General features: G+C 40.2%; 1 protein-coding gene across 11 annotated transcripts in view; it reads left to right on the plus strand.

Annotated features, from left to right (window-relative positions):
• Nucleotides 1-25,311, plus strand: part of CDKL5 (cyclin dependent kinase like 5) — a 198,244-nt gene that overhangs the window by 149,047 nt on the left and 23,886 nt on the right. For 6 of the 11 annotated variants that reach the window (XM_072956083.1, XM_072956086.1, XM_072956087.1 and 3 more), the window contains 7 exons: nucleotides 318-469; nucleotides 5,002-5,968; nucleotides 9,824-9,925; nucleotides 10,199-10,304; nucleotides 13,132-13,255; nucleotides 20,073-20,172; nucleotides 24,934-25,053. In XM_072956083.1, coding sequence (XP_072812184.1) covers nucleotides 318-469; nucleotides 5,002-5,968; nucleotides 9,824-9,925; nucleotides 10,199-10,304; nucleotides 13,132-13,255; nucleotides 20,073-20,172; nucleotides 24,934-25,053 — 1,671 coding nt within the window. Of the gene's footprint in view, nucleotides 1-317; nucleotides 470-5,001; nucleotides 5,969-9,823; nucleotides 9,926-10,198; nucleotides 10,305-13,131; nucleotides 13,256-13,436; nucleotides 13,526-13,568; nucleotides 13,627-20,072; nucleotides 20,173-24,933; nucleotides 25,054-25,311 lie in introns of those variants that run through there. The other 5 variants (XM_072956089.1, XM_072956092.1, XR_012067489.1 and 2 more) reach the window with 4 other exon arrangements.

Below are 25,311 nucleotides of genomic sequence, written 5' to 3' on the forward strand. Positions count from 1 at the left end.
TAAAAATGTTTTTAATTAGTAAGTGAGAAGTGCAGGAGACAAAACTTAACTATATAAGCCAGATTTTGTAAAAGAGAAAAATATTTTAAAATATGGGGTATTTTTTAAAGGGCTGGGAGAGCGTATTCCCAGAGGACAACAATGGTAAGATTATGGGTTTAAATAGTCCATTAAAACTTTTTTTGGACTAAACTGTGTTTGCTAGATATTGTGCAATGACCATACATTTCTTTTATAAGAAAAAGAAATACATTTTAAAATTACAGATTAAATTTGACTTTGTGATGTTCTTTCCAATCCTAACTTTGTTTCCTAAGAATTTACTGAAGTTGGACCCAGCTGACAGATACTTGACAGAACAGTGTTTGAATCACCCTACATTCCAAACCCAGAGACTTTTGGATCGCTCCCCTTCAAGGTCAGCAAAAAGAAAACCTTATCACGTGGAAAGCAGCACTTTGTCTAACAGGTAAATATTCCCTTTTAAGGAAATACAGATGCATTGTTGGTCTTACAAGTAGGTGGAGGAGGTGGCTGCTTAAATGATGCAATTAGAGAAAAGAAGGAAAGCCCTCCTTATTCAAAAATATCTTCCTTAAGCTTATTGCATGATTCAGAACCACAGTTAAAGAGTTGTGTGGGTCTTAAAGACTTTCTTATATTTTACAAGATTTTCCCAGGGAAACCTGTGCATTCCTTGTGAAAGGTAGCATTGATTAGCAACTAAGGAGGTTTCTAGCTTCATGAGCTGGAAGATTCTGTGTACATGTGACTCAGGGGGGTTAACCTGGACAAAGAAGGATGGGTGAGGGCGAGGGGATTTCTGGAAGGAGAAGAGGATGCCAAACACTGGGACAACCTTTGCAACTGAACCAAGTTGTTCTGGCTCTGTGGAAGGGGCTTTTTCCTCTTGTCTTTTTATCACTGAGTTGAGAAATTAGTTTTTCATGAGAATAAGAATATGGAAATTGTAAAGTCAGTTTGGTAGATCGTGATTAAAATTGGTGCTTTTTAAATATAATGCTCAGCATAATCTTTTTAAAAAGATAAAACCTCTGTGTCCAGGGTGGGGAGTGGGGTGGAGAGCACAAGGAGCTGGATCCTGCAGTCAGGTTCTCTCTCGAAAAGTGGCATTCCTTACTTCTGTTGGCTGCATTTACAGGGGCAGTGTCCTCTCCCTGTCTTCTTTCCTCTTCCAAGAAGCTGGTCTTCTCATCTAGTGATGTGTAAATTATGGGAGCTAGGAAGTAGTTTTTCTCATCTACTGTTAGAAGAGAAAGAGAAAACAATAATTCTTAATATGAAGCTTTTTGAATATACGTTTTCTCCCATTATCCCCCTTTCTCTCCACATAAAACAGTTGTTCCTAACCAGTTGGAATTTTGCAAGCTTAAGACCCGGTACTTTTTAGATCTGTGAGTGCATCTATAAATTAACAGTAACTACTACATTTTCTCTGCTTAGCTGCGATGATGTGATGGTGCTTTACAACTGTCAACTCTTGTTAAAATGACTGGTTTGGTTATCATTTCCCTCACATCTTATAAACCATTCTTACCTGTTTGTTTTCAAGGAGGCCTGGGAGCAGATTCAAATTTTTTTTTCACCAAGTTTGTGTTCACTTGGCCTGTCACTTCCCATGAGATCAGTACACTAGGCAAGGACCAGTATTCATCATATGCATTTAGAAGGTTCATATTATGCCTGTGTCTTATCTAGGGTCACTCCCAGTTCAGGTACTTTTGTCTCCCTTCTATATTAATTGTCACTTGAGTACTCTAGTTTGCATTTGCAAAGAAAAAGGATCCCAACGATAGAAAGTTCAGTAGATGGATGATAAATTTTTGATTTGTGCTGTAGTGATTAGTGGTGTAACCATACTCCAAAAGTGGGTTTTCATCCTCTAGTGACTCACTTGAGAGAGATCCCCAGTGGGGATCTGAGGCTCTCCTTGGGAACCTTCTTTAAGGATCTGTCGAGGAGGATGTGTGTGGTGATGAGGATATGATTTATATAGATCTTTGAGAAGTCCTGCCAAACCCCTTTTGAAGCAGATGAGAGGAGAAATTATAAGTAAATGAAACTCTCTGGAAGAATTCGTTTTCAGGTCTCAACTATATTGACTATATTAAAGAAAAAGCCCTAAAAGGTTTTTCTAGGAAAGAAACCCATTAGCTCATTTTATAAGTATCTGGAAATATTCTTCACTCCCACTTGTCTATGGTTCATGTTTCCTCCATGGAAGCCCTTGTTGGGGATACTAATTCTGCACAGACCATGGCTCCCTCGGACTTCCTAGCACCATTGTAGAGATGTTCAGGGCACCATTTCATATCGGATGCCCTGCCTTGTACCTGAGATGCATATGTGTCCCCATACACATATCCTCATCCACTCAGTTTTCTGTCATCCAGGTTCATGTCACTATAGGAGAGTCAGTGAACTCTTGCATTACCTAGCCCTTGCCTTAGTCTCCTTCAGACTCTCCTGAGGTTATGCTTACCTTGGACATGGTGGGGTGGTGCTTTATCCTGCCACATGCTGCGTGCTCACCAGTCCTGCTTCGCCAGTCTTCCCTGTAAAAATGTAGCTTTGCATCTTTGATGTTTGCTTTGAAAAGTTATTTTAACTAGAGATTACCCATCTATCTGTCTGTCCTGCCAACCATTTAAGGGTTTATATATAAAATCCTCTTAAGTGGTTGGCAGTTTAACACAGATTCCTGACAGGTGTGTATCAAAGAGATCTATGGAATTTCTGAAGAAGTTGTTTATTGTGCTTTGGCAAAACTCCAATCTGAAGATAGTATGGTGCCCTTTTTACATAGGAACTGTGTGCAGAGCTCAGTGGCATCAGATTAATACCATGACAGAAACTTTCAGAATAGCGGTTTAGGCTCTTTGTACATTTATGGGAAACCTAATTCTTTGACAAATGTTTCTACCTTAACTTTATAGCTTCCCTTTTCACATTAGAAATTGTGTTACTATGAACGAGTTCTCCCTAACATATGTAGGTTTGTGCTCCATGTTGAGAGCAGTGTTTTCAAGAATTGAAAAGCTCTAGCAGCTGTCTTCACCGTTCTCTGTCCTTTTCTAGTCCTCTTTGGAGCTTTGGACATTTCACGACATCTGCATGTGTTATCTCTGCTGTTAGTCTCTCTAGGCCTGAAGGAGAAGGGAAGAAATAGGGTTAGGAGAGCCCAGAGAAGCCAGCCAGAAGGAGCCACCTCATGGGCACTGTCATCTAGAGGCACTGCTGCGATCTGAGTCAGGGGGCACTGCCAGGAAGGAGCAGGGGAGACAGCCCCCAGCCATTTGCACTGCTAAGCCCAGCTGGGAGTTAGGTGACATGGGAGCCTGGATGACATACTCTGCAGTCCTAGGCCCAGGATGGGGCAGAGGGGAGTGGGGAATGGATGGGGGGGTAGGGCAAATTGAGAATAACCAGCACGCTTAGTGAGATCTGTTTCTGGATGAGACTATTTACCTAGCGTCATTTGGGTTTTTGAAAAGTTGCTAAGATATTTTAGTTACCAAGATGTAAGCTGACAAATGACTAATGATTTAAAGCCTGATGCCTTTAGGACATGGAGACTGTCCTCTATTGATCTGTTAATATCATTTAACAGAAAGTGAAACTTTCCTTTCTTTGTAATTTCTTTCTTGGACTGGAGTCTGCTGTTTAGTTAGCTCCTATTTTAGTGACCTTATTTAATGCTGCAATTTTGGTGACCCAACTGGGAGAGATTAGTAAGTGCATCTAAGAGATGAGGCCTTTCACACTATTGCAGGCATGCTTGATACCAGAGACCTTTTAACAGTCTGAAAGGTAGGATGAGAGGAAGAGGGCCCTTACCTTTGATGCCTGAGCAAGTGGATTCTCATAGGAAAAACAAGAAGGGATTGTTTCGCAGATTACCATTCTACAAGGGAAAAAAACATGACTTTTCCTCTAGTGTGTGATGGAAACAAAACTCTCCCAAATCAAATCATCTTTAGCAATAGCAACATTTTGAGTGCATAGTCAAAAGGAAATTGTGTAAGTTATTATTCATTTAAAAATGCTCTCACCTATTTCAGACCACAAATCGGTCCGTTAAATAGGTACAGTAGGACAAAGTGACCTTGCTGCAATGTCAGTTTCACCTTTTAAACAGAGGACAAGGTTTTCCTCAGGATTTATATTTTGTATTTTAAACCAAGTAGGAAATGAAGCTTTCAGTCCTCAAGAAGGCCTTAGTCAGTTTGGAATAATGAAGTATAAAATGAAAAAGAGAATAAATTTTGTCTTTTGGAGAGAAATTAACTCTCTAGATCCCTGTGATCCAGAGACGTGTTCCTATTTAGTGTACAAGAGGTATCTGACATGCCCCAAGAATTGCCACTTCTCTAAAACATAAACATTGATCATCATGTTTTCCAACAAACATCACCGGGCAGTTCACACATATCATTTTCTTTTCTGGAGGACATTGCTCAAATTCTCAGTCGTTGATTGTACAGGCTAAAGATAAAAGAGACATTGGTACTTGGATGTATGTGCTGTGATTGTGTATCTCTGAGGCAGGCTGTGTGTCTTACCAATAAAAACAAAGTGCAAGAAATCCAGTGACCTGCAAATCTAAATGTTCCCTTCTGAGTTTGCCTGTGGCTCAGCTCTCTTCTTCTTCACAGGCTTTGTTAACCCACACTCAAGTGAGCACCAACATAGCAATAGCATGTTTTCCCAGATGATCAGTTAGTAGCTGTGTTGGCAGCAAGTCAGCTGAGCATTTAATAATGCCAAAAACACTTCATCAGGATCAGTGCTTTGTTGCAGAGTGACTTGCTCTAAGCAACTTACTTCTTATTGATAGATTCCTTGTTATTTATCGTCACGTGTTTGACAGTTAATGTTTTTAGTCTTTGAGGTGTTTTAGGTTTTTTTTTTTCCTAGTGTTACTTTTTGTGTGTCTGTTCTTAAGGTAAAACTGATATACTTCTTTTGTTTTTAATCTAGAAACCAAGCCAGCAAAAGTGCTGCTTTGCAGGCTCACCACAGATCTAACAGCAAGGACATCCAGAACCTAGGTGTGGGTCTGCCCCGGGCTGACGAAGGTCTTCCTGCCAACGAAAGCTTCCTAAACGGAAACCTTGCCGGAGCTACTCTCAGTCCCATGCACACCAAAACCTACCAAGCAAGCAGCCAGCCTGGGTCTGCGAGCAAAGATCTGACCAACAACAACATACCACACCTTCTCAGCCCAAAAGAAGCCAAGTCAAAGGCAGAGTTTGATTTTAATATTGATCCAAAGCCTTCCGAAGGCCCGGGCACGAAGTACCTTAAATCAAGCAGCAGATCTCAGCAAAACCGGCACTCATTCATGGAAAGCTCCCAGAGCAAGGCCGGGACTCTGCAGCCCAGTGAAAAGCAGAGTCGCCATAGCTACATCGACACCATTCCCCAGTCCTCTAGGAGTCCATCCTACAGGACCAAAGCCAAAAGCCACGGAGCGTTGAGTGACTCCAAGTCTGTGAGCAACCTTTCAGAAGCCAGGGCCCAGATTGCAGAGTCCAATACCAGTAGATACTTCCCATCCAGCTGCTTGGACTTGAACTCTCCCACCAGCCCAACCCCCACCAGGCACAGCGACTCGAGAACTTTGCTCAGCCCCTCGGGGAGAAATAACCGAAGTGAGGGCACTCTGGACTCACGCCGAACCACAACCAGGCATTCTAAGACGATGGAGGAGCTGAAGCTGCCCGAGCACATGGACAGCGGCCATTCTCATTCACTGTCTGCACCTCATGAATCCTTTTCATATGGGCTGGGCTACACCAGCCCCTTCTCCTCCCAGCAGCGTCCACACAGGCATTCCATGTATGTGACCCGGGACAAAGTGAGAGCCAAAGGCTTGGAAGGAAGCTTGAGTGTAGGGCAAGGGATGGCGGCCAGAGCCAACAGCCTGCAGCTCTTATCACCTCAGGTACAGCCTAGGACCCTGACTAGATCTGCTGGCTCATCGTGGGAAGGTGGTGCAGGGGTGTGATGGGGTCGGTGTGTGGTTGTCTCTCCTGCACAAGGTCCTACTTTCTTGATAGGACACATTTAGGGAAAGCAATACCTGAACAACTAATCTGTTTCAATATATTTTTTAAAAAATTTATTTAAGTCAGTTGTTGAATACTCACGAGATCTCAAAAAGCTTGTTTTTCAAAATCTGTTTCCTTTCTTAAATGTTCCTTTCTGGCATATTTTGTTCAGAGAATCCTATTTTGATTTATTACAGAATTCATCAACTATATAGGTTTTTAAATTTCTCAAAATTCAGTGTGAATTCATGGGGCTTTTCTCTAATCTCTCCAAACCACATTTGGTTAAATCAAACTCTTGCTAATACATTACTCGATACCTTAACTGAATTGAGAAGTTTTAAATTTATCCAGAACCATAGGTAAATGTAACTTCAGGCCAGGATAAATGTTAATTTTGTCTTTTGGATTGTTTTTAAATCTCAAGGCAATGTTTTTAGCATAATGCTCTCTCCATCTTATTGATCTTCAGACTTCAGAACTGACACTAACTTGTTTAAAAGAAATAGCATTCTTACAACAGAACACACATTTTAAAAATTATATTTTTGTGTTATGAAACATTCACCTGCATCAAAGAAATGAAGGTGGAGAAAAACCAGCATCAGAAGGAGAAAAAAGTTTCATGTAGGGAAAGTACTCTCCTTTTAGAGGGTATGAAAATGGGTTCATCAGTATATCAGAACTCTGGAAAATGCGATGGACTCTGTAATAACAGTAGGCTTAGCAAGATGAGTGCCGGGGAGGGGGAGATTTTCAGTAACTGAGCAGTTGGTGCAGCAAAGTAGCTCAGAGCTTGGGCTGGAAAGCCAGGCAGATCTGGGTTTGTATCCCAGTTCTGCAGTGTGGTTCAAACTATATAAATTTGGGAAAGTGGTATAATCTCTCTATGCCTCAATTTCTCATCTGAGTGTTGCTGTGAGGATTAAACACAGTATATAAAGCACTGTGTGCCCCATGCCAGGCACAGAGTAAGTGTTTTAGTTATTCCCACTTCTTCTGGGCTAGTGGGGGCTGTTCTTAGAGACATTGAATACTTTCCCTCTTCTGGGTATTCTCAGGCACTCGAGTCTGAGACAGAGTTCTTGCCCTTGAGAAATTTATCTTCTCTCAGTTAAGATTAAATTATACATGATAACAATGAAATAATTAACAGCCAAATTTCTGCGGCACTGGTTATAAAAAAGAGTTGAGGACAGGAGGAGATCTCTGTGAACAGAAGCAGTCAGAAATGGCTTTAGGGGCAACTGAAGGTCTTGCTCTGAGCTTAGATGTAGAGAGAGGTTTGGATGGCCAAAGGGTGAAGATGTAATCGGGCATTTACTGAGCTAGGCGCCGTGATAGGCTCTAATTAGAAGAAGATGTGGCCCCTGTCTTCTTAGAATGTATGGGCTGGGGGTGGTGGGATGTCACTTGCCAGCAGATCAGTGGTGAGAATACAGTGAGGCGGTGTGCCCACACTGTGCCAGTGTGTGCACCGTGAGGACAGAAAGGAGCCGCACAGCCTGGGCAGGGGGTTGTGCGAGGCCCCCAAGGGCCGGGGTGGAATCTGAACAGAGACTTCTGGGATGTTTGGGGTTGCACCAGGGGAAGAAAGTAGAGTTGACATCAGGAAAGAGGCTCGAAGGGAGGGCAGAAAAGGGCATCTGGAGGAGGAAGGTAATTGAAACATTAAGTAGCATGGTGAGCTGTGGGGTTGCAACTTGTGCCACAGGACTGAAGTGAAAAATACAAGATGTAGTGTGGCTTTTGCAATAATCGAAGGAAGAGGTGAGGAGAATATGTTCTGCCAGTGAGAAAACAGAGAAAGACTGGGTCTTAAAGACTCCTCAGAGGTGGCAACTCCTCAGAAGGCTTGAATATAGGAAAAAGGAAGCCTTCAAGGTTTCTTTACTAGGAGCTCCTTTTCAGAGTAGACGAGAGGACTTGAAGTCACCTAATCTAGCCCCTTCATTTCACAGGCGAGCATGCTGAGGTTCTGAGAAGTTGGGTGGATTGCCCACGTTTCAGGGCAGAGCTGGGATCATGAGGCACTGTCCAGGTCCCTAGGCCAGTGCTCTGCACTGTATCATGCTGACATATTGAAGTGTGACCCTGGGCCCCTATGCAGATACGTTCTCCATGAGGTTGGAAAGACTGTCTGAGGCCCACGTGAGAGAGGGTAGGAGATGCACATGGCAGGAGATGCCATGATGAGAGTCAGCAGTGATCGGAGGAGCCCCTCTAGAGAGAAGAGAGCCTCTAGGGTCTAGAAAGATCTCTAGAGTCTGGCAGCTGCCCGTAGACATTACATGAAGCTCAGAACCAGGTAAAATATGTTAGCATTAAGCGTGGTGTAAACAGGGAAGTAAGAAGAACAAAAAAAAAACCTATACTTCAGAAAAAGGACAAATTGGACTGGCTCTCTGAGCGTTCCAGAGAAAAGACTTTGTGAACATGGTGGAAATAAGCTAATTATAAAACCGTAACTGTAGGCTAAGCACAGATCCAACTGTTACTGAATTTTAAGTCCAGTTCGCGAGGTGCAGTGCCAAGCTGCAAGAAAGTACAAGTTTAAAGGCACAAAGATGGCAGACGGTTTGACAAGTAACTGAATAAACAACAGGAATCACTCTCTTGAAAGGGCTGTAGCCACCTTCAAGAGCAAGGGGACTGGGACTGGCACTGTCACTTAGAGTTTATGTTAGATGTAAATCATTTGTTTTTTCTAAAATAGTTTTCTATAGGTCTTTGTTAACAATACAGGTGATAAAATTCAAATAAGATCTTGTCACAAAGTAGCAGGAAGAAAGACTATTATATTGGATGATTTCCTGCCCAGAATCCTTTCACAGTACATTTGGGGAGGGAGGGGGAAAGAATCACATTTTAAATTTTAAATCAAGTGTTTTTGACATACTGTGTAAGGCTCAAGATAATACTCTTTGTGCATAATGTACAGATATGCAGTGCAGCTAACTCCTCCGAATGGCTTGGTGATTTTATTCCTGAATCTTTTTTTCTGAGGCTAGAAAATGCTACTTTTCCCCTCAGTGAACACCACTGTGGACCAATGCTACTCTTAGCTTGTGACCCACTTCCTTGAGAGAAATGAGTAGTGTCTCCGGAGATGAGTGCTTCGTGATTTTTAAGAAAATACATGAAATATAAGTACCTGTTATCATGGAGAAGGTTGAAAAGAGAACTTAAGTATATAAACTGCAGTAGTTAGGGAATTTTTAAGACAGAAATTTTTAAGGGAACTGATTCAATTCCTTGATATATCCAAAGAACATTTGTTTTTATCTGAATCTGCCATTGTAAGTCCTTCATAAAAAATAATTTTGCTTCTGTACAGTTCTTTTTGGAGAACTCAGCCTAAAATCTGCTAGAGAAGTTTTGGATTAACTAATAGAATCTCTATTTCTATCCTAATTGAGTGCTACTCAAAATCATGACTTTCTGGATATTAGGGAGATAATTTTCTTTGTTTTTAATAATTAATTGAACTATTTTCAGAGTAATCCATTCCCTGCTCGTGTTAACTTTAATGAGAATTTCACTTTCCATCTGCATGACATTTGTTTCACTTGTTTTACATTCATCAGATGATTCACTTTTATGGGACAATTTGTGTTTTAGCCAACTCACATTTTTAATTTTAGCCAGTTAAGGCACTGGTTATGCCAAGTAAAGCCCATAGTGATTTAGGTGATTTTCATCCCTAGGAACAGGACACTCTGATAAATCCTTTTTAATTTGACTTGCAGCCTGGAGAGCAGCTCCCTCCAGAGATGACTGTAGCACGATCTTCCGTAAAAGAGTCCTCCAGAGAAGGCACCTCTTCGTTCCATGCGCGGCAGAAGTCTGAGGTCTGAATTTTCCAGAGCTGCTACCTTTTATGATAAAACATGTCTGTAAAGATTGGTCATTCAACATCATTACAGCCTAGCTTTTAAAATGTATTCATACCCATCTCTCACACTTAATTTGAACTGGCTTATAAAGTCAGCAATTTTCCTCATGAGTTTTCTCTTTAATAGATCCTGGGGTAAATTATAGATCACTTAGGCACCATTTGAAGTTCATAGGCCACATTGTCATCACTCTGTTGTTTACTTTTTATAAACCTATTTTTTTCTCAGGGTGGAGCATATCATGACCCCCACTCTGATGATGGCACTGTCCCCAAAGAAAACAGACATCTGTACAATGATCCTGTTCCGAGGAGAGTTGGCAGCTTCTACCGAGGTAAACCCAGCTCCTAGCACCCACCGGGGTCCTCTCTTCTCTGTCCCCCACTACACCTCCAGCCCACACCCTCCGCTACCTTTCACTGCCCTGACTTCAGGTAAGCGTCATTCTCACCTGCACTGTCACCTTCCAACACGTCTCCTGGCCTTGTTGGTCCCACTGTCTTAGTTCAGACCCTCGTGGCTTCTGACTTGGGTTCTTTGAGTAGCCTCCCAACCGGTCTCCCTATCTCTAAGGTTACCATCAATACTGTCCCTGGAATGATCCTTCTGAAGCTGTGTTCTGACCACACCACTCATTCTTTCGATTAAGTCATAAAATTTTTATCCATATCACTTGTGTGCCTGACACTGTTCTAATGTAGAACGTGTCCGTGAACAAGACAGCCACAGGTCTCCACCCTCATAGAGCTCACATTCTCATGAGGAGAGAGCAACGCTAAATGTAATAATTACGGAGAGCACTAAAAGGTAATAAATGTTACAGGGAAAAGCATAGAGCAGAGCAGCCCATTGTCTCCCACTGCCCAACCCCCAGTCTTCTATCTCACATCTGCTGAGAGTCCTCTGCTGGCTTCGCATTGGCATCAGGGCAAAATCTGAGTTCCCTAAGATGGCATTCTAGACTTCCCATGCCCTGGCCCTTGCTGTTCTCTCCAGCTCCTCCCCCTCTGCTCTGGTGCCCAGCCTGTGGGACTCTGGTGTACAGGCCGTGCCCCTCCATGGCCTGAACACATACCTCCCCCTGCTCGGACAACTGGTTTCTGTCTCTTTTGAGATTCTGCTTTGAGGTCCTCTGTAGTGTGATGACTCCCCTGCCCTCCCAGACAAAGTGAAGGGTTTCCTGTTCTGTTCCACCCATGATTCCTTGTCTCTAATGTGACACACACCACATGGTACTGATTCTTTGTGCTTCTCTCTCATGAGGTTACAGAGCCCTTTACCTTTTCCTCTTTTACCCTCACTAACTAGCACACTGCCTAGCAGTTTCAGAAATATTTGCTGATTGAATGAAAGAAAATCATCAAAAGTATACTTGAACGGCCTTAAAAATGTACTTTGATGTTTAACAGACAGCTGAAGCAGATGTTTCAGGGGCTGAGTGGATTTAGGAGGAGAGGTTGACAGGAAAAGGCATCCCCTTTGAGGAACTATGTAGTAATAGAGTGGGAGCCCCTGGGGAGCCCCAGCCCCTAGTGAGGAGACTGGCAGCAGGCCCACCAGGGCACCACGAGGTCCTGGGTCCGGGAGGCTTAGTTTCTCAAAGCCTCCTTCAGGGGTCACCATGACCTTCTATAGCTTCCATGCCCACATTGCACAGCTTCTCATTATTCCATGGATTTGAAAGGACAGCTGGAAAGGGGCAGGAAGTAGGGGGGAACATGGACAACTGCTTGATCATTTTAACGAGGAACCTGGGCTAAATAAATATAGGCAAGCATTACTCAGAACCTAATGTATATTGAATGATTAGGCTACTCTGTTCCCTCAGCCTCGCCTTTGAGAAGAGCATAAGGCATTGAATATGCCTTTTAATGCATTTATCATCCTGTTTTCTGATGTTTGGTTACTTCAGAACCTTATGGGACTAAAATTTTAATTCAAATTAAAGTTAATTAAAACAAAATTGTAGTGTACCTAAGGAAAAGTCTTTTCTCTCACTTTAAGCTTTACTTCCAAAATCAGTCGTATACATGTTATTTCTATAGATGTCTGGAGAGTATACTCTAATATTAAAATGTTAATGAAGTATCTAATTAATTAATTAGTCTCTGACCTCTGGAAATGCAATTTTATTTTGATTGCAAGTAAATTAAATTAGGTAGTATCAGTAAAAGCCCTCATTCATTTTCCTCATAATCGACTTCAGGGTTTGGCAGGTAGAACATTTTCATTTTAGAAAGTCCAGAAATAGAAGGAAAAGATTTCACTAGGTGAAACATCTGGAGACATCTGTCATTTCAATGATACTACTGAATCTAACTGGATGAAGATTTAGTGGTATCATTGAAATGACAGATGTTTCCAGAATATTTCCCATTTTCAATCCTACTGGCTAAAAGTCAAGTAAAATGGTGTCATTTATCTTGATATACAGCCTGTATATTCCTTTTGTGGTGAAATTTGCAATATGTTTTGATTTATGACCAAGCTTAGAAATTGACAAAAAAAGATAGTAACACTCCCTCCCCCAAAAAACAAAAAAAATTTATTCACGTAACTTGTGGTTTGTCTTTCTGTTTATTCCTAGATTGAGAACTTAGAGAAAAATAATACTTTTGTGCAAATAACTGAATATCTTTGGAATTTAGTTTTTAAAAATGTAAAATTGATGCTACCTCCCAAGCAACAAAGCTTAAACTATAGTTTGCGTATTCTAGCACATATACTGTTAAGAATCAGTTTAGACTAAGAATAGATTTTAAATAGTTGGGTCTATGATGTAAGAAAGCCTCAACTTAAAAAGAATGTCAAAACAGTGGGGGAGGGGTATCATATTCATACTCTTAAATATCCTGCAATGTTCTCCAACTTATCAGGTGACACACTTATTTATGTTTGAATATATATTGCCTGGTGTTAACTGACCCTTGCAAGTTACTGTTACAGTAGGTGGCAAGGAGAGGAGGCAGCAGGGAGGGAGGGGAAAGAGTGTTCCCTGGAATGCCTCCAGCCTCAGAAAACATGAAAGTTTTAGGGAGGGCAAATGAGGATTTGATTTATCTTTTTTCAATTTTATTTATGTGAGAAAAATGCAGTAGAATAACATGAGAACTGCTTTGACCAAAAGAGTACATGGGTGACTTACTTTTTTTTTTATTCAGTGCCATCTCCACGTCCAGATAATTCTTTCCATGAAAATAATGTGTCAACTAGAGTTTCTTCCCTACCATCAGAAAGCAGTTCTGGAACTAACCATTCAAAAAGACAGCCAGCATTCGACCCATGGTGGGTATTTTGCTTTTGTTTTTACTCTATTTTTTTCTAATTGTAGATTTGAGATTTCAGAGAAATTCTGGATAAACTTTTTAGTATTCTTTCTCCTGCTAGGCCTTTCTTTCTCAAGAGAGATTGTTTGATAAGGGAAATGTAATTTGTCATTATTTGTAATGGTTTCTTTCAAGTTCAGCATTAATATTAAGTATCATGTAAAAGAAAGAAAATATCCTGGGTCAATACGTGCCTCATAAGTCCTCCATCGCCTTCTTCTGACATGATGATGTCCTCCGCTGTCTTCTCTTGTTGCTGTTGAATTGTGTAGCAGACACTTTGCTTAGCACTTTGTGTGCACTGTCTCACTCACTTCTCACAATCGGCCCTTGAAGCCTACTTCAAAGAGTGCCTCCTATTCTTCAGATGTGGAAACTGCAGCTTAGAACAGGTAAGGAGCCTGCCTGGTGCTGGACAGCCCGTAACAAGGAGGACTGAGCAAGGATCTAGACCCCGATGGGTTGTAATCCAAAGCTTGTGTCTTTTACTTCTGTGCCACCTGACTTTCATTCAGTGTGAAAAGAAAGAAAGAAGGGAACAACCCTTCATGCTACCACGGAAGTGTAATGGTAGTCTGCGGATAAAATGATGCGCCAATTTTGCTTGTCCTTTTATCTTTTTGTGTCATATGTAATAATTTAGGGAGAGAATTATAACATGGATCAGGTCTCATTCGTAGATCTGTCTGAGAGGGTAAGGACTATTTTCTTAATAATGTAGACTTTATGTTCTCAGCTACCCAGAAAGACTTCCCTGAGTCTAGATGTGATTGGTGTTTATATGTATTTCATAGAACTACAAAGTTTACCACCAGTAGAATAAAATGGTGCATCACTGTAACAACAGTGAATTGAGAATAAGACCTGTCTGTCAGATTCTATCTCTGCTGTTTATTGCCAGAATTCACACAATTTGGACCCTGTTGGCAGGGTTATATCAAGGTTTCAGTGTTACCATGCCCTATGGTGAAAATAACTTACTGATTTTTAAAACAATAATAAAAACGATTTTCTTAAAGCTAAAGAATACTTTTGTAAGCACGTTTTATATTCATTGCCTTATTTATAAAATGAGAGTTTTAACATTAGTGACTCAGAGGTTAGACTCTGGAAATAGGATATCTTGACTAGTGTGACCTTCTGGCTGTGTGCACTTAACCTCTCTGCCCCTCAGTTTCCTCATCTGTAAAACAGGCTAAGAATAGCACCGCCTTCATAGGGTAAATGTGATCATGAAATGAAATAAAACATCAAAAGCACCTAGAGCAGTGCTGGCACCGTTGTGACTTAATTCATGTTAGCAGTGGCGGTTTTTACCATTAATGTCCTCTAACTTCAGTATGACTTGTCAAGTGTCTCCCCTCCACTTACTTTGCTGATAAACTTCACTGCATTCTTCCTCCATGTGACTGTAGGCAAGATCTATACATTAAGCTGAGAGCACAGGTACAGCTTCTTTGAGTTACTGGCATTGACAGTTTTCAAGCATGGCTTTGACAAACCATTAGAATAGTGTCTACATTGCAAGGATACAGAAGGAGTTGTTTTTCATCTTGGTCATTGCATGATGAAGTGGTGGGTGACAGTTTAAAAGAGCATCAATTACAGATTAACATAGTCCTGTGAAAATGAGGTAGGTCACATGAAAACTGAATCTGGGGGTGGGGGTGGGTATAGCTCAGTGGTAGAGCACATGCTTAGCATGCACGAGGTCCTGGGTTCAATTCCCAGTACTTCCATTTAAAAAAAAAAAACTAAATCCACATGTGACATAAGTAATCTTAACAGCAAATTGTTTTCATTTTTTTGATAATATAAGTAGAGCTTGTTTAGGCTTGGAAATGTTGTAGAAACCTAAAAGCAACTGTTTTAAGAAGTACTAGAGGTACAATTGGGATGTTGAACTTTAGACAAGTCTTTATCGAATCATCCTTACTCTAATATTGCTGTTAGGAGGCATGAGAGAGTTCCAGAATTGCCAGGGATGACCTGGCTGTATTCTTTTGTTCCTACTACCCCTATGCTCCTATGATATTTCTCCTTCATGCATCACATCTGACTTAGTCTAAGTCATCCTTTAAGCTTGTCTTGTCTTGGTTTGTTTCTTGAACAAGATCTCTCATTGGTTCACCATATTGTTTATATTTGAGAGAAATGCTGTTTGATAACTGTTACAAAAATGTGAACAAGCTTTGCCATGGTGTCTTGCGAATTGCTATTCCTAAATTATTGCTTACCTAAGGGCAGTCTGTTTCTCCTTGGTAGTAGTACTTTGCATTTCTTTTGGGAAGAGGATATTTGTACAGTGTACACATTTCTTGCATTGGAAAACTCAAGCTACTATGTCATACTTTAAAGTGATAAGTAGATATTGTACTATAATATCCAGAGCAGTTATTCTGGCCATCTCAGCTGTCCAGAATCCAGTGAAGAACCGGGAGATAAGCCAAAATATCTCAGAACAACAAAAATAGAGGCAGTGTAGTCAGATTCATCATCTTTACTTACGGGAAAACACCTCCACCCTCCCTGTAAACCTGTTTGTTCTTCTTTAATGCACAGTTCCAGCACTTGGCACTGAGGTTGTCAAGCAAGAAATAATCCCAGTTAACAGTGCAGTATGCAGAGGGAGAAAGATCCTGAACAGTATGTATAGAGAGAAGAGGGGTATTTTTGCTTTTTCTCAGGCCCCAGTGGGAAAATCTTTTCTAGCCGTTATGGTTTCATGGATAGAATAGCTACCCATGTACAGTATATATCTTTAAAATAGGCTGCTCTCACTTTCCTTAAAAAGGCAAAGTGTTTAGAAAGACTGCTGTCAAAATTGGCTTAAAAATTGACACTTAAACAGTAAACCAAATTAATCAGAAATCCCAGTAGTTAAGATAAGTGAAGAATTGCTGTCACTCACTTGCACAATCCCAGATTTTCTCTTCTTGTACAGTTATGAATACATTGGTATCTGTTATTACTTGTCATTATAACTCCCAGAATGATTCCTGTAGAATTAGTCACTGACTTTCTAGTCTCAGGTGTTAGCTGACCCACCCTAGCCACACTGGCAGGGGAGGGGAGGTGGCAGGGAAAGTGTCACAGGGTAAGCTCTTCTCCTGTTCGACTCACCTCAAGCTGCTGCTCCAGGAAAGATTATTTTGGAGCCCTGGGAGCCTGGCCCTCTGTCAAACCTGTGATTCTCCCGCCTTGAGTCTGCAAGCAGCTTGAAGTCCCAGTCCTTGTTTTAATTTTGCTCTGTATCTCCAACACCTAACACAGGGCCTGGCGCATACAGAGTACTCTGTAAATGTTGGTTGGCATTGATTCAGTTTTAATTCCTTTCTTTTTTTAGATGAGTCTTTTAAATTCTCTTTCCTCTTGACCCCTTATGGAGATAGTAGCTGTTGTGTTAGGTAATGTTGGAGTCCCAGGGCTATTCGGGAAGGAGACTGTTACACCTCCCCCACCCCTACCATAGTCCTCGCCGACCCCGTTCCCTGGATAATGAGCCAGGTGACTAGGTGGGTCCTCTTCAAAACTCCTGTCCCTGAGACTTATGTGATCACCCGCTTGCCCTTCCCTTGTGCTGCTCCTCTTGAACCCTTCTGTTGCCTATACAGTTAGCTAAGCTCAGCACACAGCTATTGACCATACCAGGTAGGATGAATCGCAGGGTCCAGAATTCACAAATCAGATTAAATTACGGGGCTTACTCTTCTTAACCATTGGATGTAGTACTGGTTATAAATGTTCAAGCCTCTCTCTTCATTCATTTGTGCAGCACACAGCTTTTTCGGCACCCGTGTTCCAGACAGCTTCTCTCCACCCCTGAGTCTCTCTCCCAGGCTTTTCTCTGTTCTGTTTCTCTGCTAATTATCTGTATGTGTATGTTTCAGTGTGGCTTCTCCCTCTCTTTGTCTTTTTCTCTCTCTGTCTGCCTCTCTTTCCCCCACTTGTACCCTTTCGTCCTCTCTGACTTCCTTTTGTGTCTTTTGTGAGATACATGCAAACTCATACTTTATTCCTAGCTTTCATCCTCAAGTCCAAAAGTAATTTTATTTCCTTTTTTGTTTTGGTCCCTGGGATCTTTTCCCACCTGGATCTTGGCCCCATTGCCTCTCCTCAGCTCCAGTTTGAAGATGCTTTCCTCGTCATTCCCCTTTGCCCCCGGCTCTAACTTATCCAGTGCCTCTGAAAAGACCCTGCAGAGAGTCTTTGATTCATCTTCTTTGTTTGGGGGACACAAGGAATTGCAAACACTGGGCTTTTTGTCCTGCTCCTTCTTTTCTTTCAGTATCCTTCCCCCCACACCCCATCCTCACTTTCATTTTATTGGACAGACTTCTTCCCACCCAAATCATGTTTCCCCTAGGACTAGTGTCTCAAGCCTTCACTTCCTCTCATGCCAATACCAACATTCTTAGAGTAACACCCATTTCCGTCCTAAGGTTGTGGTCATGATGAATGTGTCCCCCTTAAAGACTTCCTGGATTGGCAGAAAGCACTTTTTCTAACTGAGCAGACCTTTGAGATTTTGTTAGACTTTAATTCTGGTTAGGAAAAACTTCTACCTGTTAATCTGAATACTCTGCTGTGCTTCTAGGTTATGTGCAGACGCCATTGTGGAAGGACATAAGCTACATCATAAGCATATAATTCTTTAGCTTCTAGAAGTTACACTAAAAATAGTATTGCTGGTTGGACCAGATGCTCTCTGAGGTTCCTTTCAGTCCTAAGAGTGGCACTTTGGTGATTCCAGCGAACTACTTACACTGCCTGCCGTGTTCCCTAGAACTCTCACATGACTGAATGCTGTGGCCTGGAATTTAGTTTAGGTCAGTCTGTCTTTAGGCCCCATACAAGAGTTCTCATCTCTTTAATCTCAAAAGTACTTGTCATAAGAAACTTTGACGAATAGGCCCAGTCTGTCATTATGATGAGAGCGTTTTCCCCAGCTCTACAACACTGAGTTGAAAGAATCTTTAACTTTTCACTATTCCATTCTCAGCGGTTCCATCATGTCTGAAGTTTTCTAGCTTTCAAAATTGTAAATGCATCCTTCTGAGTTCCAACACTAGTTATTTTAGTGGTGGTTTTTGTATTACAAAACTTTAACTTCAGAACTTGGAACTCTCTCAATGAGGTTTAAAATTGCAGTTCCTAATGAGTTTCAGGAACACTTGTGCCTACAGTACATGGTTTTACTTCTTTGGTATTCCCATCATGTTTTAGGCTAAATGCTTAAGAAGAAATAACTATGGCTCCTTCAAACAGTCATGGTTTTTACTTCTTGTTTTTTGTCTCTCTCAGTTTTTTCCCTTGTTGTCTTTGATCTTGAATTCTCAGCTTTTCAAATTAATTTTCTGTGGTTTGTAAAACCTTTTTATTTTATCTGTAGTACATGTTTGTTGTTGAAATTAAAAAGAAGTAATGATAAGTCACCAATAATCCTACTACCCAGAGATGATAACTATTAAGATTTTTTAAAATTTTCTTCCTGCTTTTTAAAAAAGTTCGTATACACATATGCCTTTAAAAAAATTACATTTGGGCTCATACTATGTGGAAAGTTTTGAATCCTGTTGTTTTCACTTGGTATTGTAGTTTGAATATTCTTTCATATTGTGAAAATTCTTTGAAGATACGATTTAAAAAAATAGCTTCATGGTGTTTTCTATCATGTGTATCTGTAATAGTTTATATAGATGTTTTCTGCCTTCACAGAGATTTAATCAAGTAAAGGATGCTGGTTTGCTCATATTGTTTTAGATGTTCTAATAACTTCACTGTTCAATGTTCTAAAACCATAAATAAGAATGAACTCTGTCACCTTTAATGTTTCTACTCTTGATTTTAGGGAGTAGCTAATAGAAGGAATTCAGTCATTTGAGAAAATGGTTTTTCACAGTCATCTAGATGTTCAAATTCAAAATAGAGCCCATGGAGTGTGCCTTTTTTGAGAACAGCACCATTTGAGTTGTTTTTTAAAGACTGTAAATTAAATTAAGTAATATATAGGGCCTCTATTAACATACACGTAGTCAACTTGTTGGGTCCAAAGTATCTTGTTGGTTGTCTTTTAATGTCTCTGATTTGTATTAGAATACCTGGTGGTGTCAGTGGTATGATGCTTAATGCCATTTTTTTTCTCAGTTAGAAGCTTTTTGTCCAGAAGAGTGCTTTGTATTAAAACATTCATCCTGTCTCCATTTTTCTCTTACCTTATCTATTTTTTTTATTTTTAATAAATACACACAGTATTTTTATGAAGGGATTTTCCAGGTTCAGACATTTTTTACTTTTAGTTATAAGGTTTCTGTAGCAGCTTTTTTTTTTTTAATGTTCAGTACCTTGGCAAGCCACTAATAATGTACTTGTTAAGCTGGTTTTAAAAAGGTAAATAGAAAAACAAAGATACTGAAAATGTTTCTGTTTCCCTCGAAGGGTTACAGAAAAGGCATCCTCAAACCATGTACTTTTCAGACTCTCTAATTCTGAGGTTTTTAACAGCATGAAAATGGTCCTGCAGCACAGTTATAGATCAAGTTGCTATAATGCTCAAATTGCTAGTTTGAGTGAGCCTTTGCCAAAGGCTAATCATTAACCATAGTTGATTAGATTCAGTTCCTTCTGTGCTTTTTAGAGGCTCTTTACCTGTGCGCTTGATTCTTCATGGCTATTTGAACCTGGTGTCATGCATTTTTGCTCTTCATTATATTTGTCGTGTAATGGCAGGAGAATGATTAAAAGATCAATATGATAAAAAATGTCTTCCCATTTAGGAAAAGTCCTGAAAACATTAGTCATTCTGAACAACTCAAGGAAAAGGAAAAACAAGGGTTTTTCAGGTCAATGAAAAAGAAAAAGAAGAAATCTCAAACAGTAAGTAGATGGCCAATTTCTGTTTACAATGGCATGTGAGTCTACATTAGTCTGTGGGTACTTTGCACTTTGTACATGGCAATCAAAGTGAATTATCTACTTAGTGAGATTTGACATGCATATACTATATATGTTTCTTTCTCAAATTCTGTACAGCAATCCTCCTTTCACAGAGCCTTTTCTAGATTCAACAGAATCTCCAGGAATAGAAGAAATTTAATTTAGATGAGAGAGGACACTTTAACCGTTTCTCAATAAACGCCTTATGCATGTGAATTGATGCTCATGTAAAAACTATGAAGCTACAGGATTTATTTTGCTCTTGGGGTTAAGTGAAAGATAAGTGAAAATTCAGGAAATGGTTTTTGTTGATGTTTAAATCTTAAAATTCTTAACTAACCATCATTCATTCTCCTCTGGCTGGTTATCCAATTCCCACGTTGACAAGTGCATCTCTGGGCTGCATAGTCACAGACAGGAGATAGTATTTGACATTTCAGGGCTTACTTTAGTAGGAAGAAATGTTTTTCTTGTGATTGAACTGTGAAATGGAATGAGTCTCATCTCCTGAGAACCCTCTGCCTGAACCCAGGGCTGGCTGCATGGAACTGTGCACATCACATCACTGAACCATCCAGGCAAGGATTCTGCTGGTTCGTGACGTGAGAAAACAAGGGGCAGGGGGACATCCAGGCCAGCAGGAGCATCTTCACCCTCCTGAGGCTTGCTTCCTCTTTTGCTTTATGATACCTTGCAGACTAGACAAGGTTGAGTCAGCCATTTTAAACTATTGTTTCTAGTTTTACTTCATAGATGACTGGCTCTCATTTATTTAAAAAGGAAAAAGGCATAATCAAAATGGCCTGCTCAGATGGACTTGATTGATTTCATCTCTCAGATGAGTATCACAGATGTTCTAGAAATACTAATAAAGGCATTCCTTGGTTACTTTCTATATTACTCTTTTACTTGCTTGTTAAATTTTTTATTTCCTTAGAATACAAATATGAGCTCATTATGGAAAAATTGAGGAAAAAATGATGATTTCTAATCTTGCCACACTATCACAACTAGTATTAGGATTTTGGTGTATTTCTTCCTAGCTTTTTAGCCTATGCATATGTTTGTGGAAAGAAGGTAGTTTTTTAGTGTTTTAAATAATAGCAGTCATTCTACTACAATTTTGTATTCTGACTTTTTAATAGTATTTCTATCATACATACACACAATATGTATGCTACTACACAATTTTATTATCTTCATTTTAATGGCTGTGTGATATTCCTAAAATGTTCATTTTTTTTTAAACCTGCCCATAATCTCTAACTGAAACTTAATGTAGAAGGTCCAATCAAAATGTCACTTAGTCAGATATTAACTACATATATTATTTAGAACAGGTGAGCAAAATAGACCTGATTTAAAGTAGAGAAGCTTAAAATATATAAAGTGCTAATAAAATAAAATTTTTATCATTGTCTATGAAACTTACTTATCCATCATGAACATTAAACTTAGACTACCTTCTTCTCCTCACCACTGTTACTTTTAGTTTGAAGTTGTTTTTGTTCTTAACCTCAGGCTCCTAGCCATTATAGGGTGATTAAGAGGAAGAAAGTAGCAAGGACCAAGGAATTGAAGGTGTTTTTGTGTATAGACTTAGTTTTGTCTGCCTTAGACCAACATTAAACCTGCTACTTGCCACAGCCTGAGTCAAGTATGTACATATTGACTATTATTCAGGATTTGGTTCGAATTTTAGATGTTTAAATAATGTAGATAAGAATAAATAGGAAATGTACTATTCTCTAACATCCTGTCCACTTGAACTTACTTTTTTTTAGGTTTTCATACATTTCATTTTTGATATGTAAAGTAACTGCAAAATATCTCTGCACAGGTCACAATGACTTCTTAAGTCTTCCAAATCAAAAGCTGTTTATACCTCTGCATTTTTTAATTAAAAGAGGAAAAAATGTTTAAAGGACTTTGGTGTCTCAAGTAAGATTTCCAAAGAGCACTCAGTGTATTGTATCCTGGCAGACCTCAGGCTACTAGCCTGACCTTGTTTAGCTTCGAATGAGCATTGGAACAGAATTAAAGTTAGGTTTTCTTCACTCTGTAACTCAGCAAAAGGAAACTATGTAAATGAGCTTTGAAAGATTTAAAGCATTGTGGCCTTTGCATAAGATTCAACAACATGGGAATCTGATACCCAGGGCAGAGAGAAGCCTCTGTGGGTCCTAAATCTAGTTTTACTCCTTTATTTTGCTAATATAGGAACTGGCCAGGCAAATTATGACCTGCCAGAAGTTGTGCAATCAGTTGGGAGACCTGGAGGTGGGTTCTCCTGAATAGCAGGCCGAGGCTCAGCCCTGCCACGGGCCCACCTGTGTGGAGTGCCGCCAGCCACTTGTTCCTGAGAGCTCTCTTGTGGCCTCCTTAGCCATGCAAGTTAAACTCTTCCTGGGTCCCCGTCATGGGAGCAGGAAACCTTATGGGCTATTTCACTCAAATGTCTGCATACACCCCTGTAAAAGATGACCTGCCTACCTTCATATACATCCTGATTCTCTGGCGATTGAAATACCCAAAACAGGGAAAAGTGGTGCCAGAAAATCATTCTGTATTGTAAAGGTGCCTGCTTTGAATCAAGCAAATCTGGAAGCCGCCTTGGAAAATCTGGCTTCAATTCCACATTCAGAGAGTTACATAAGCCCTCAGAGCATATGGTGACTTTGCCAACTTGGTAATTGTACCCTAGTTAGTTAGTATCCCAACTGGTAATCATACTTCAGTTTAAAGATTGAACTTTCTGTTTCTTCACTTTTCTGGCATATTCTGAATTGTGCCAGCTATTTTACATGGAGTGAATACTTCTCAGCGTAGAACCAGGCTTCTTCCTTTAAGAATTCTGCAATATTGATATTCCTCTTCCAAGTTATGTTTTCTGGTTCAAGAGTTGACCACATTCAAAAGAATTTGCAGTACCTTTTCTTTTTCCTTAATAGGCAGATTACATGGTAGATTAAGATTATTTAGTTGCTTATGTCCCTTCTGGCAATTAGGAAAAGATTTAAATTCATCAATAGATCTTTAAACACTGTTCTTTATAACAGTCATATTTCTGTTAATAAATAAATCCTTAAACATTCTGTAAGCTTAATGTGAATATATCTGTATAGGTCTCTAGACATTCCTGTTATAAGTATTGATCATGTCCAAATGTTCTTTATATAACGTAGAAGTTTGTACATGTCTTGAATTTACATTACTGGCATCTTCATGTCCAGATGAGAAATGACACAGGACATCTCTAGATGCACACACAACACAGAGATTCTTTCAGAGACTGTTATGATGTTTAATAATTCCAGGGCATCCAAGGGCTAGGAGTTTCAATAAGAGCTCCTTTTTTTTCCTTTGGCAATTAGTTTATTTGTATCTTATATTGCAGACAGATTCCACCAACGGGGAGAATCCAAGCATCAAGAAATCCCTCTTTCCTCTTTTTAATTCAAAGAATCATTTAAAGCATAGTTCTTCTTTGAAAAAGCTTCCTGTAGTCACTCCACCCATGGTACCCATTTTTACGTATGGTAGCCCTGAAAACCGCTCCAGTAAACTTGTTTTACTGATGACAACAGCATGTCTTTTATTTTCATGGGGTCATAGTCTCTTTGTGCTAGTTAAGTACCTGAGCCAGTTCCATAAATTCACTGAGATATAAATTCTTTGACATTCTGGATTTTCTGAATCAGTTAAGGAAGTTGAAGCATCAAAGGCTATTAAACAAACAAACTAGTGAAAGGCTAGTTTGGGTTGTCTGATTAGCCAGTTGTTGGCAGAAGCATTCATGAAATCCCTTATTGCCTGTAAAGGATTTGATTAACATTTACAATTAACGAATGTCTTTTCGTTTGGCTTGCAAAGTCTTTCAACACTTGGTTGGCAGTTTGTTTCTTCGAAACCAAGTTGATTTGACCAAATTAAGTGAGCTTGCAGGCTCCATGCAAAAACAGCTTCTGTTAGTTGGTGATTTGCTCTTTCCTTGCCTGGCTCTAGCTTTTGCTGGTCACTTAGTTTAAGGCCAGGGCTTTTGCTTGGCATTTGGCATTACTCTCCTGTGTTCACCAAAATCGGCGACTAGACCAATTGCATTCATCTGGAATTTGTGGCACAAATTTCCAGCATTTTCATAGTATATAATGCTGGACCCAGATTTACTGGGTAGTGTCTTGGGAATATGATTCAAACCATACTTTCCCGCTTTGCTGTCCTTGAAAGCCTGTTAGACTTCTTTGGCATCACCAGATACAGTGTTTGGATCATTTTCCCAGCAGGAACAAATTTTTGTTTTATTGAACTGGCTCATAACCTAACTGCAGTATGGAATGTGAGGATACGACAGCAATTCCTGTTACAGCCCAGTTTAACTGCTCTCTCTTACAGCGACTAAAACTAACAGCATGGGAATGCTTTAAGGGTTGAGGTTTAACAAAGCTGCATGACATCGCCAATTTTTCCTAATGCAGGGAAAATTATTAAGAGGGCAGCAGACTTTAACTAGCATCACTTGCATTGTGAACATTGGGAGAGTTTTGGTTTCTTTTTTGATTGAGTCTTTTCTTTAGAGGAGAGGGGGTTGAGTTTTGGTTTGATTTGGTCTGGTTTGCTTTTGTTCTCCTCTTGGGTGAGGTTGCATATCTTAATTAGGCGTACTGGTGTGCTTATTGAATCCTTGTCCGTATTCTGCTCTAGGTGCCCAATTCTGACGGCCCTGATCTTCTGACATTACAGAAAGCCATTCATTCTGCTAGCACCCCGAGCAGCAGACCAAAGGAGTGGCGCCCTGAGAAGATCTCTGATCTACAGACTCAAGTGAGTGGTGCCTGCATCACTCCTAGACTCTCAGACTCTGCAGTGACCAGTCTCTCCTGAGGGGAGGGCAGGGTTGAGAAATTTAGCCTCTCAATGTTACAGCAAGGCTGAGAGTCTCCGCAGAATATACCCTCACTAATAGCCAGATGCATCTTAGAAGGCCAGGGGAATCTTGCTTCAGTGACCTGTGTCCTATTGGGGGAAAAAGCTTCCGTTAGCCTTCACCTGGCAGGTGGGACAGGCCAGGCGATTAAGGGG

Source organism: Vicugna pacos, chromosome X (assembly GCF_048564905.1).
Source record: "Vicugna pacos chromosome X, VicPac4, whole genome shotgun sequence".
In the NCBI taxonomy this organism is placed as follows: Eukaryota; Metazoa; Chordata; class Mammalia; order Artiodactyla; family Camelidae; genus Vicugna; species Vicugna pacos.